This window comes from Drosophila montana, unplaced genomic scaffold, assembly GCF_035044405.1.
Source record: "Drosophila montana isolate Dmon_TW-CO22-7 unplaced genomic scaffold, ASM3504440v1 contig_2482_1, whole genome shotgun sequence".
In the NCBI taxonomy this organism is placed as follows: Eukaryota; Metazoa; Arthropoda; class Insecta; order Diptera; family Drosophilidae; genus Drosophila; species Drosophila montana.
In genome coordinates this window covers 671,519-685,764 of record NW_026997352.1, presented here as the reverse complement: position 1 = coordinate 685,764, position 14,246 = coordinate 671,519, and the positions used below count along the sequence as shown (strand labels likewise).

Sequence of the window (14,246 nt, the reverse complement as noted above, 5' to 3'; positions counted from 1 at the left end):
GCCATTGGTATTATGGTATACAAATACTCTCATATATTTGTATATTATATTTCTCACAGTTTTATCCACAATTTGAATTTGATTTTGGAGTTGAAAAGTTGGGTATTTATGCGCTTAAACTTGAGTACCTTGCCTTTTAAAATTGTTCTCTATCTTGATTTTTATGTACACCCAATTAATGCTAGACACAAAGAAGGGGCTTCCAAATATTCCGTGAAACAAATATTAAATAAAGCACAAAATAATTAGCCCAATAATTTGTATACTTGCAAAATATGTTCATATAAGTCAATATTTGTATCCAAATCTACTTATTTACCTGTATCTTTTCGTACATATGTCAATTTTTATGTACATTTTTTTCTATATATATGTTATCTCAGATTTCTATATCTATCCATCTATCTAAAATATCATCTATCTATCTAATTATCTATACGCACATTTTCAACTATATATTCTTCCACATATATAACTCAGATTTCTATCTCTATCTCTATAGCCCCGGGCTTATAATCTTTCTCAGCCCGTGAATGGCTTTTTCTTCGTGTTTATTTGTCGCTTTATTTGTTTTTCAGAGGATAGTTTTAATCCGATTTGGCATTTCCACATGCAAATGAGGCAATTTAATGCCTACAAACAGCAGATTTCAAGCTTTTCGCGGACATTGGGCAATCGCTTTGGGCCATTCACAAAGTTGTTTGGACTTGGCTTCGATTTCAGAGCATTTCAATCGGTTTCACCGCCTCGCGTCACGGCCTGTTGGCAAAAATTAGGTGCGCAACAAAAACATTTGAACATTGCGAGACGGTGCGTAGCCAGCCTATGCACCTGTACGGGAGCGTAGCATGCGGTGCCAAAGGTGCCGACAGGCGGGCGGATTAACAGGACGGGGGAGGGGGGAGGGGGGAGGGGGGAGGGGGGGCTTGCCAGACAAGCGCGTTGTAAAGCGCAAATCATAAATTAAATATATGTATATAAGTGCACAAAAATAATAAATATATTATATAAAAATGCAATACTATCGTCGACGTGCATCGTCTGGCCGTTGTCTGCTTGCCGCAAAGCTGCCCCTCTCCCCACCCCACCCCACCCCACCCCACCACACTCGGCCCGACACACTCCTAGCTCCGACTCCGACTCCGATTCACAGAGTTCAACCACTTGACAACTATCCAACTGTGCAACTGCGATTCCAGCTACAACTGCAGCTGACCCACCATCTATCAATGCGTTTAAATGTGTTCGACGCCAGTTTTTCCTAAAATGTGTGTTTCCTGACCGCCTGTCATCATGTTTTACAATTAATTATGTGTGTGTTGTTGTGCGCTGCGTTGCGCAGAGAGAAGCAAAAAAAAAACAAAACGAAGTAAATTAAAGCAAAACTTTTGCAATAATTGAGATTAAATTAATTAACGAAACGCACACGAAAAATGCGCAGCATGTTCTAAAATAACAAGTCTATTAAAGTAGGCTAAAGAAATACCTATGTACATATATAACTAAATAAATACATTTATATATGATTCAATTACTATATATATATAAATGTATTTAGTAGCTCTTCCCAATTAGGTGGATTACAGCAACTGCAGAGGCATTCCTGAAGAATTCCTCTTTGAAAGAAGTTACGTGCCGTGAATTTGAGTAGTTCAAGTGAAGCATTTGGTTCAATTTGGCAATACCACAATATAAGTTCATTTACAGAAGCTTATCCAATGTAGTACAGCCACACAATTAGCTAATTCGCTTTATTGTACGTGTTCAAGCTGAACTGAAAGTCCAAGTGGATCAATTGCATCAAAGTAGCTCAACATGACGATTATGACGCATTTAAATGAACTAGATATATAAATTCTTTAAGCTTTAAGCCGACAATCGGAATATGGTTCAGTACATTCATACTCATACATTCACACTATTTGCAGCTAATCAGTCGAATGATCAGTGAATGAATGAAGTAGTTCAATTGAAGCGAAGGAGTTCAATATGACGATAACACAACAATGAACTAGATATATAAATACTTCTCTTCGATAAGCGGACAGTTTTCACAGCATACAGACAGCATATAAAGCAGTGAACTAGTTCATTTGAATCATTTGACAATCACAAGAACACACAGCTAATTAATTGGGTTCAACAAGTGAATGACAAATGGATTTTGGCTAGTCTAGATCAAGAGCATGATCAGTAAATAAATAAATCTGCATGGCTATCAATATTGCGCTCAGTGTAGAGCTGGGCGAATCGATCATAGATCGATAACAATCGAAAACGCAAACAATCTATGTTCCGGGCGAATGGCAAACAGCTCCAATATGCAGAATGAGGCGAATCCAATAATCCAATAACAACATTCGAATGGAATGTCAACAACATATTTGCAATTAAAAATATTTGCAAGTATTGAGGTTAAATCTCAACTGATACCAATTGGGTAGCATAAAATATGTTTGCAAACATATTTGCCGATATGCAGCCAGCGAATTCTTAGCCTCCATTCCAATCTTACATAAGTAAAAGCCAAAAATTAGCTAGTTGTTTATGTGGCAATTTGCATAAGACATCGCACCACATTTGTTGCCGTTGCGGCGGCTTAGCTGGCCCAAAACAGCCAGCCAGCCAGGCAGTCGGACAGCCAGGCAGCCAGGCAGCCAGGCAGCCAGACGGTCGTCTAATGAGCCACACGCATCTCGGACCATGCACCACGCACCACGCACCACGCACCACGCACCACGCACCACGCACCACGCACCAAGCACCACGCACCACGCAACGCGGTAGCTGCTGCAGCTTAATGCCACTTGCTGCGGCTGTTGTGGCTGCCGCTTGCGGCATGCCACGCAAATGTGAATTGCGTATCGCCTTGCGGCTATCGTGAACATGTCGGATTGCTCTAATCGGGCGTGCCAGACCCATGAATACCCTACAGATAAAAAGCTGCAGCTTAAATGATAAATAAGCGTCAGATGCTTTTAAGGTTAATGTATTGCGACTATAAATACATTTTTTATCATAAGCAAATGTCAAATATTTTTGGCACAAGCTTTTAAAATATCTGGTACTCGTTTGGGAAATAAATATTGCTCTAAACTTGTTTCAGAATTATCAAATATTATGCAAATGTGAAATGATATTGAAAATAAACAAGATATAGTATATATATATACATATATGTATATAAATCTCAAATCTCGGATCGTTGTCCTAATCAAGAACATTTCAATATACTTGAAGCGTTCTTCTGTCTGTTGCACAAGCCTGTCATGCCCTGCCGTCAAGCCGCCTGCATTGGGCACAGGGTATGTGTATGGCTGGCGAGCGGGCCATTGCATTTAAGCAGCTGCAAAAAATGCACTTTAAGTCAGATTGGTTCGTGTTAATGCAGATCGCAACGCCTTTCAACTGACAGCTCCAGAGATTCCGGTTTCTTTGCGGCTGGGCTTCTATCGAATGGTTCCGTTTCGCTGCCAGAGGACCACATGCAGAGGAAAAGCTGTCACAATTGATACAAATCGCATTTAACGCAATCAATATTTAATTTTTGCATGTTAGATATATATCTCTATATATCTGTAGATTGTCCTCTCATAAGTCACACAAATCGCTGAGTAATGCCCGAGACACGGGCGTTAGCAACAGCCACGGTTAACTGACGCACCTCTGCCATAGAAAGACCTGCCCTACAAATTTGTACAAATTTGCCCACAAAGCAATTATTATTATTTTTGGTTATAGCAACAACGAGCAATTGAACTGAATAAGTCGCGTGCAAAACAAGGCATTCTAAATACTCTACAAAAGAGCTGAGAAATAATTTTTATGTTGGAAATAATTCCAATTGTGAGACTCAAATACAAACTATTTCTAAATGAGACAAGTTTTTTGAAAGTATTTTATTCCGTTTACAGTTTTTGCTTTAAAATGGCTTAAGTTCAATTCACAAGCGTTTGACGAACATATTCCAAGCAAGTTTTTAAAGATTCTCAAAAGAAAGATAGATAAATTATGTAAGATAAATAAACATACTAAAAACCGAGCAGAGAATTTGTCTACCCGACAATTTTCTTGCATTCAAAAACTAAATTTTATAATATTAATAATATGATAAATAGGCCCAATGCTTTTCGATTTAAAAATAAATAAAGCGTAAATGTTATAAAAACTTAATTTTCGGCAGACTTTTCCTATATGAGATATTTGATATAATAGTCTAAGGTCTTGGGAAACAAATTAGCTTCTTATTTCAAAACTTTGTTCGGTATCTAGATCGTATATAAAGTATATATGTAACATGTACTAGATCTGTCTAGTACACATATATATAGATATATATATATATATATATATACATATGGAATGGGCTCTAAATACTTATAGGCAAATAAAGTTTATAAAATGTTTCGATGTCTATTAATGTATTGCCTTTTATACATATAGATAGAACTCTATATCAGTTCCACTTGACTGCAAGAGGCAGAAGCTATGAAGCTTTTAATAGAGTAAGGGTATGGCCACGGTTAGAGTATATCAAACGCACACCTTAGGCGGAAACTCTGCGCATTTGACCCTCGGCTATGAATCATCGTCTTAGCCCCAACCCCACAAAAAGAGAGAAAAGCGAACCAAAAATCGCGTTTAACGTTTTTTTTTTTGAGGCCAATTAAAAACGCAGCGAAAGGCGTCGACGAAGGCGACGGGTCTGCTGGTCAGTTGGGTCACGGGTGCGTTTTTGCTGAGCCGCTTTGATTAAAAGCAAATTCATTAAACGGAACTACAGCTGTCAGCAGCAGCAGCAGGGGTGCTGGGGAGGGCTGAGGAGCTGTGTGTGTGTGTGTGTGTGTGTGTGTGTGTGTGGGGAGGTTCAGCATGCGGTCTAAACATGCGTGAAAATCAATCATGGAAGCAAAGACAATGGCACAGCGAGAGCCGCAGCCGAACGCACCGATTGCTGCCGAAGAGGAAGCCACGCGTTTGCGCCTTCGGCAACTGTTGCTGCCGCAGCGGCAACTGTTGCTGCTGCTGCTGCTGCTGCTGCTGTTGCTGCAAAAATAAGTTTATATAAAACGTGAGCGCGAAATTATGGCCAACAGTCGCAAACGCGCCAGCCGCTCGAGCTGATACTTAAGCCAAATAAATAAATAATTAGTAAAACAAAATCATTTAAAAATATATATATATATATATATATATATATATATATATACAGGAGGGTCCTCGACAGCCACGCCCACTAAACGCCTAAAAGGACATTAGAGCCATTTTCTATATATTTTTGTTATTGTTCTTCTTCTCTGTGCTTTGCCAAGTGTTGTCAAGTGTTCCTCACAACTCGTCAACAGTTTTTTTTGAACGATTGCGCATACGCCATGTTAGCCCTCCCATTGCTGATGCTGATGCTGCTGCTGCCGCTGCTGCTGCTGCTGGCTGGCTCCACAGAGGCCGCCTACAAGCTGCAGGAGCGCTACAGCTGGAACCAACTGGACTTTGCGTTTCCCAACGAGCGACTCAAGGAGCAGGCGATCGCCAGCGGCGATTACATACCGCAGAACGGCCTGCCCGTCGGCGTCGAGCACTTTGGCAATCGACTCTTTGTCACAGTTCCGCGCTGGCGCGACGGTGAGTACATCAAATCCCCAGACCCCCCCCAAATTGGCCAAATTGGGTTCTACTCGTCTCGTTTGGGCATCATTTGTGCGACATTTGCCAAAGGCAACAGGCAAATCGCTTTGCTGTTATTGCTTATGTTTGGCACTTGTTTTCGTTGCCAATTAACATGCTCGATTGGACTACAAATTGACGTGATTCGAGTGATTCGAGTGGTACGAGTGATTGAGTGATTGATTCATTGACTGATTGACTTGTGGTGTGCGCATTGCAAGCTCTGTCGTTAAGGCAACTTGTTCAGTTAATTGACAACTGCGTCTGCATCTTGATTACTATGGTAATATAATTGCCACTCGCGAGATGCATTTATGCAATGCAAACACAAATTCCACATTGCATGCTCAAGATTTTTACAGTCAATTTGTTTCGTTATAGATATGTATATTGCCCAATAAGTTCGGCGAGTTAAGCCCAAACATTTTCTAATATTTTTTATTTTTACTTATTCATTTTTGCCACCAAATAATCTTAGACAAATTCCAGCAATTTATCAACATTTTCTCCATTTTTATTATTGCTGAAAACGAAAACTTTGTTTAGCTCTTTTTTTTATTAAAAATAGAACTGCTTTTACAGAGTATCTTCCTTTCGGCTGGAGTATCTGTATTCATTTATTTATTTATTTAGCTTGAAAATGATTTTCTATTGATATATTGCGAGGGAAATGTAATCTTAGCTTCTGCAAGTTTTACAATTAATCACATTGAAGTTTTAGCTTAGAAAAAGCTGAAGTTCAAAAATCTTCCTATTTTTGTTTTGATTATGCTGCATTTTTATATTTTATTTGTTATTTTCTGTTGAAATTTGTTTCATTTTTTTAACTTTTTATATATTTTCAACTTATTCTTAACACAACACAACTAATTTCTTAACACCAAAAGAGTTTTTTGCCCGAATCAAAATAAAATCTCCGACTCTTGCCAGCTGAAATTCGGTTTGGTTTTCAATGCCAATTAAAACTATTTACCAGAAAACCGTCTATCTTGATAAATGTAACACAATATGACATGTTATATTTTATAAATTGAAAATAATAATCAAAAATTCATTGGCTTACTCCAGAAGTTCAGGTCGAAGTCTTTGTAGCAGCAATTTATTTTACACACAAAAGTTTTTTTAAAGTCAAAGCTCAGCTTTGTTGAAGTAGACTCGCATTTCGGTGCAACTTAACGATTTATTTATTAATTAATAAGTATTAACAATAATAGCTAACGGCAACTGTTTGAATAGAAGAAATATATGCGGCTCGCTCAACACACATAAAGCCAATTGAATATCATAAACTATATGTTAATATGTCTATAAATAATAGCAAAGCAATTGCGAAGGCTTCTTCACAGCCTTGACTATGCTTTACCGTTGCAAATTAAAGGAAAAACAAACAAATAAATGAACAATAACAAAATAAATAAATGGCAATAATCAGCAATTAGCTGCGATTCGATTCGATTCAAAGTGAGAGCTGCATTTGAGTGCAACAAGTTTGAATACTTGAATAGTTGCTTGTATTGTTTTTTGGCTCGTGTTCTGCACGATATGAGGCCAAGGGATTGGCTAGCTAAAAAAACGAAAAACTTGAAAAAATTTAGAAATTATTAACTAAGCAGTAGCTCAATAAGTGAAGCACATTTTTCATAGCAATTGAATGCTTACAATGCGAGAATATATAGGCAGAGTCCAAGGAAATCCAATTGGAATCGCATCCAATTGGAGCTGCCGCTCTTTTCTCTGCTGGATAGATATAACTAGTTATTGTATAGATATTGTTTAGATATAGTATATATAGATATAGGCTTTCGAGTGTCTTTCAGTTTACAAGTCTTGTTTGAAACGCTTCAAGAGCAAACTTTGGAAATATATTGAATTAAATATACAGCTACTATATTGCTTATAAAATATTATTAATTTCATATTTATAACTATTCCTATCTTTCTTTTAAACAGTCAGGCAATTAATAAAGGAGCAGCACACTTCGAATCTTAGGCTAGTTTTAAGATGTTGTTAGACTTTAACTTGAGAGCTTACAGTACACAAATAATAAAAATACGGCTTAAATGAATATCTGAGTATATATATTGAGATTGTGAGTCGAGTTCAAATCAAAGTTAACTTCTTCGCACAAACGTATCCAAGAGTATCTTCTGGTTTAACCAGCTCAGCTAGGCTTAGCCACACGTTCATCGTGATCGTCAACACAAACATAGAGTGCGAAACTTGACAGCTTTGACAACTCTGTTTGGTATTTAATGAGAGCTACTTACAAAAACCCATCTTAGGCCTAATCCCTAAAAGCTACTTGTAACGAGAAACTTGACAGCTTGGACAGCTCTGTTTGGCATTTAATGAGAGCTACTTAAAATATCTGATCTTAGGCCTAATCCCCAAGTATCTTTCTAGTATTTACAATCCGAGCACAGCCTTGGGCCGTACATTACATTTATCTCAAGAAACGGCATCAAATATAAATTGGAATGCCAATGTCTTCAACGCCCAGAGAAGGTCGTCCAAATCAAAAGCCAAGAGCCAAGAGTCAAGTCGGCGCACGCTTCAATGAGCGAAAGTTGAGCCGCAAAATGCGGATCAATAGCAAATCAATTAGCTAATCTTAAGTAAATCTCATAGCTTACGACAACAACAAGAAAAGGCACCTGCAATCAGTTGACATTTATGAGTTATTACAAGGTAGCTAAGTGGCTGCTCAAGTGTTCAGGCCAACTCAAAGACAACAGAAAACAAAAAAAGTCATTGAAAGGGCCACAGCAATAAAAACAAATCAATCAATTTCAGCCCCTTCGAAAAGTGTTGGTAAACAAAGCATGAATCACAATATAATTGTTTGTGGACAGTTAAAAATTTGCCGAAAGAATTGCCGGTTCCCATATTAGTCAAGATAGAAATCGATGCCGGACGCGATACAAGCAAAACGGACTGTGAACAGAGCTGCCTGCGGCAAGTGTTGGTAAACAAAAGTCTTGCAAACAATACTGCTTTTGTTAGGTAGTTTAAATAAACTTAATAGAAATATTTGTAGCTCGACGCACACACTACTAAAGTTTTCCAACAATGCTGGCAATTAAATCGTAGTATAAATGAGTCTAAAAATAACCTTATAAATAAAAAAGTGTTGGACAGCGCAACTTTGTTGCAAAACTTAACTTTTTTGTCAGTCTCTTTTAGTTTCTAGAACTTCTTTGCATTTAAAAATCATACTGAAACCAAAAAAGGTTTAGAAAACGGTCTGTTAATTAAGCACACTTAAGTAAGTGTTGAAAAACGAAATATTGTAAGCCATATTTATATACATAGTAGGACAGTTATTACAACTATAATAGTTATTACGACTAGTTCTTTGTAAAATTGCCAGCCTCACATTCTCAAACGAATTAAGAAATTGGTTCTACAATATTCCTTGTCAGTATTTAAAAAAAAGTGTTGGAAAATGCAGCAAAAAATTTAGCAAATCTATGTTGTTAAGTGTTGGCTTCACTTAAATTAAAACTGACAATGCTACAATAAGTTATCTACAAATTTGTATTAAATCAACATTAATTGAATAGTGTTGAATAACGAAAGGGTAGATTGAGTTGTTTTGCACAACGAATATATCCATTTAATCGAATATATACATTAATGTCTTGACGATTAAAATTGAGGAAACAGTTGCGAAATCGAGTCAGCAGAATTGCCTAATCTACTGAGCAGCACTGGTGTAAGTGTTAGAAAACGATAATTTGGCAAAATGAGTATTGTCAATTGTAGAATTTCGGTTCCCACATGAACTCCCATCAAATATGAGACAAAACAGAAGCAAATGCCTTGCCCATATTGCCAACTCCTTTTCGCTAGTGTTGGGAAACCAAATTTAAAAAATGCAATTCTGAGAATAAAATGTTGATTACAATTGCTAATTGCAGTTCCCACATAATTTAAGACCGGTAAACCAAGCTCGACCCCAAGCTCGATTTCGATTCCAGTTCCGAAACTGAAATCGTCTGGTATGTCGCTTGGCAATTGCAATGCGTCCGACCCATTGAATTACAAATTGAGACCAACAACATGTGAATGGCTCATTGAGCCTACATTAGCTTGATGCGGCCACATGAATGATAACTCATTGGATACGACACACACATACACACGCACACGCACACACACACACACACACATACACGCACAGAGGCAGCTGGCTAATGGCTAATGGGAAATTCATTGGCTCTAACAATTTGCAAACGCGCTAAGCGACTAAAATTAATATTATTAAAGTGCGATCATTGCGCTACTGTTATTAAGGCTTGGGAACAGGTCCCAAACACAAATATAACCAGACTGGCCAGGCATACGTATGAACGATTAGACAGAGACACCGACAGGCAGCTGACATCAAATGCATGCACAGCTAACACAAAATAAAGTTGTTTACTTTGCCAAGCCAAGACACAGCAGCGGTGCAGCCATTTATCATCACAATATGTGTATGCGAAATTTTAATATGCTGTCGAGTTGACATTCCATTTGAAACCGAGCCGGGAATGCGAAAAATTTGTATACTAATGGCCAAAACGGTTGCTCAAGTCCAAAATGAACTAGACAACAAGCTCTGACCGGTTGATAACTCCTACGATAGGCCTACAATGTACTGAATTCTAGCCAAAGCCCAAGCTGGAATGTTGCAATGTTGACCATGCTTAAGCATATGCTTCAATATGTTACCTCGAGCTAAGGCTTGCTGTTAGTTATCGATAAATTAAAGTAAACCTGATTCATGTTATTTTATATCTATCAAAAAATGTGTGCGGTAAAACAATATTTATTGATTTAGCATAAGCAAAGGATACTTAAAGCTTACACTTGTTGTTATTGCCCATACCCAGACTCTTAGGAGGAGTACGAAAAGTGAGGCTAAATATTATCGTTAAGATACGAAAGTAAGCTTAATTTACATTATATTTATCGACTTCAAGCAAAAGGAAAGATCTCGATAAAGATAAACAAGCTCTGTGTGTCTAGCTCAAAATGTCAGTGCTGTAAAACGATATTCATCGATTTTGCTTAAGCATATGCTATAAGATAGTTAAAGCTAAGGCTTTCATATTCAAATATTTCAAATCGTCAGTAAAAAGTTAAAAATCCAAGCGAATTCATAAAGTTGCTGGAATTAAGTGAGGAAGAGTACAAAAATTGATAGTAATCGATTTCAGGCAAACAGGAGAAGCTGTCGATAAATTTGAATAAGCCCAAATTAAGCTATGTTATATTTATCAAATTCAGGGAAACGGAAAAAGTTATCGATAGAGTCAACCGATATGCCAAACTGCTGAAGTAAACGATATTTATCGATGTTGAATAAATTAAGCGAAAAGAGAGCATAAACAAACTTGTTATATCTATGGGAAATCTGAAATTCCAATGCCGCCTGTTGCATACATTAGCATACAGCTGCAATACGCCCCTTTATTTTGTCGACTTTTAATATTAACAGGGTATTAGAAACCAGATTCGAGCATCGAGAGGTGTGAATTGCTTTTACAAACGACGACAAATGGCTTAACAAAATGCGGGTCTACAACTTAATGTACATTCTGGCGTTATGCGACACGGGAGGGTATTGAGAATTTCGGTTAGTCGCCAGCAAAAGTTGCAAAAGCTGCAGAGCAACTCCTGATGGAGGCAAACCCTAACCAGAGCTAGTTAACTTGAATGGGGAAAAATGCAATGCCTGAACTCTAATTGGAGTGATTAAAAAAGAGTTAACAAACGGCAACTTGTTGTTAAACAAAAACATTGTTAGCTGCAACTCGTTGTTGTGGCAATGCGGGCGGGCACGTGGCGGGCGGTGCAAGGGGGCAGAGGCAGGGGCAGTGGCAGGGGGGGGGGGGCGGGCAGGAGGTCGATGCCACTTACAGAATTGGCCAAGACAAGTGGAGGCGATGTCGCACGCCCGCAACCAACAGCAACTGGTTATATGGCCACGTCATCCGGCGTCTTGTCAACTGGAGCGGAAACGCTGACGACGACAATGATGATCATAATGATAAAGACAATAATGATGATAATGATGATGATGGCGATGATGATGTATACATGATGCAGTTGCTCAAAATGTGGCTAATGGCATCGAAAATTGCTAACACTCAATTTGCGTAGGGGCCAGGAAAAGCTTGCAACAGTTGTTTTTGCTCAAAAGCTAATCGTTCGCTCATATCAATCATCTTATGTCTGACTGACTGGCTGACTGACTGATTGATGGATCAACGCACAGCTGGATTGTTGCATTTTGCACAGTGATTACATTTTGTGATGCAACTGAACATTAGGCATATTCAAATTGATTGCCGACTTTTGTAAACAACTTTTGAATTTTTCATTCAAATTGCTTAAAGCTTATTTTTGAAAATATTTTTGCTAACAATTCCCTGGGTGGAATACAGATATTAAGGCTTGAAGATCTTTCACCTTACGTTGTATTCAATCAGAGAATCAGATCAATCAGATCTGTTTATAACGACTCATGTGGGATGAGTTTCACACCTCTCGGAAAATCCACTTGCTTGCGTGGAAATGAGGCTCTAAGATTCCCAATTTTAATGAACAAATGTTTAACGCCTCAGCTTTACGTCGAGAATAAACAAATATGAGTTTATGCGATTTAAAAATCGCCCCCAATTACGGAAAATGAGCGGAATACTTTGCCCGGGCAAAGTTGGGTAATATTTGCTGGCGTCTAATTGTTTTTGCAACTTGTTTTTCTTTTGCAGGCATTCCGGCCACGTTGACCTACATCAATATGGATCACAGTTTGTCGGGCTCACCGGAGCTGATACCGTATCCGGATTGGCGCAGCAATACGGCCGGAGATTGCGCCAACAGCATTACGACAGCCTATCGCATCAAGGTGGACGAGTGCGGACGTCTCTGGGTGCTGGACACGGGCACTGTGGGCATTGGCAACACCACCACCAATCCCTGCCCGTATGCCGTGAATGTCTTTGATCTGGCCACAAACACTAGAATCCGGCGCTACGAGCTGCGCGCCGAGGACACAAATCCGAATACGTTTGTAGCGAATATTGCCGTGGACATTGGCAAGAGCTGCGATGATGCTGTTGCCTATTTCTCGGACGAGCTGGGCTATGGCCTGATTGTCTATTCGTGGGAGCTGAACAAATCCTGGCGCTTCTCGGCCCACTCGTATTTCTTTCCCGACCCGCTGCGCGGCGACTACAACATTGCCGGCCTGAACTTCCAGTGGGGCGAGGAGGGCATCTTTGGCATGGCACTGTCGCCCATACGCTCCGACGGCTATCGCACCCTCTACTTCAGCCCCCTGGCCAGCCATCGCCAGTTTGCGGTCTCCACGCGGATATTGCGCGACGAGTCGCGCACCGAGGACAGCTATCATGATTTTATCGCCCTGGATGAGCGCGGTCCGAATGCCCATACCACGGCCCGTGTGATGAGCGACGATGGCATCGAGCTGTTCAATCTGATCGATCAGAATGCCGTCGGCTGCTGGCACTCGTCGATGCCCTACACGCCGCAATTCCATGGCATTGTCGATCGCGACGATGTGGGTCTCGTCTTTCCGGCCGATGTCAAGATCGATGAGAACAAGAACGTTTGGGTGCTGTCCGATCGCATGCCCGTCTTTTTGCTCTCCGATCTCGACTACAGCGATGTCAATTTCCGCATCTATACCGCGCCGCTCGGCGCTCTCATCGACAACACCGTCTGCGACTTGAGGAACAATGTGTATGGTCCCTCGAATTCGGTCAATTCGCCCAAGCAGCAGCCTCAGCCGCAGCCCGCTGGACCGCCAGCTATCTATAAGCCATATCGTCCGGCTGCGGTGCTGCCGCAGAAACCGCAGCTATCGACCAGCTGGGCGCCATCGCCGCCCACTCGCACCTATTTGCCGGCCTCCGCTGGCGGTGCAGTCAATCTCGCACCTGGCCGGAGCATCTCCAGCGTCAGCGTGTCGACTGGTGTGGATGTGCCCAAGGCATATGTCTTCAATCAGCACAACGGACTCAACTATGAGACGAGCGGACCGCATCTCTTCCCCACGCATCAGTCGGCCACGCAGGGACGGGAGGCGCTCAAGAGCTATGTGAATGCCCGCCAAGCCGGCTGGTGGCATCATCATCATTAGGTCAGAGGCGACTCAGCGACTTCCTCTTCCTCGTCCTCGTCCTCGTCCTCGTCGACAAACGCCTTCACTTTTTTTTCGCACCTTTCACTTTTAAGCAATCGATTTCCTTGTTTTTTTTTTTTAATTTTTAATTTTAATATTTGCAAAATATTTTACATGAATTCTTGTCTGCTGTCGCTGTCAGCCTGTTGTCTTCTTCTTCTTTGACAACAATTTTAGCATTGTAAGAAATATGAATAAATTTTTTTTTATAAATTCGTGAAAATAAATTATTGCGGAAGTTTCGCATCTTTTTTTTGGGCCTTTTTAGCTTTAGCAGAAAAGAGCTGAAAATGTCAGCGACATCTGGGAAATTCGTACATACAGTTGCTAGTCGCTAGTAAAGACAAAGTACAGTGTAACTTCTCTATGACGAACTCGATGGTA

General features: G+C 40.0%; 1 protein-coding gene and 1 long non-coding RNA gene across 2 annotated transcripts in view; one reads left to right on the top strand and one right to left on the bottom strand.

Moving 5' to 3' along the window:
* LOC135428568 (uncharacterized) overlaps positions 1-14,246 on the bottom strand; it is a 92,183-nt gene that overhangs the window by 51,846 nt on the left and 26,091 nt on the right. The gene's annotated exons all lie outside the window — the stretch shown is intronic.
* y (yellow) lies at positions 5,239-13,915 on the top strand. The gene is made up of 2 exons (XM_064682647.1): positions 5,239-5,622; positions 12,427-13,915. The coding sequence occupies exons 1-2, from the start codon at positions 5,373-5,375 to the stop codon at positions 13,818-13,820; spliced, it is 1,644 nt and encodes a 547-aa protein (XP_064538717.1). The 5' UTR covers positions 5,239-5,372; the 3' UTR covers positions 13,821-13,915.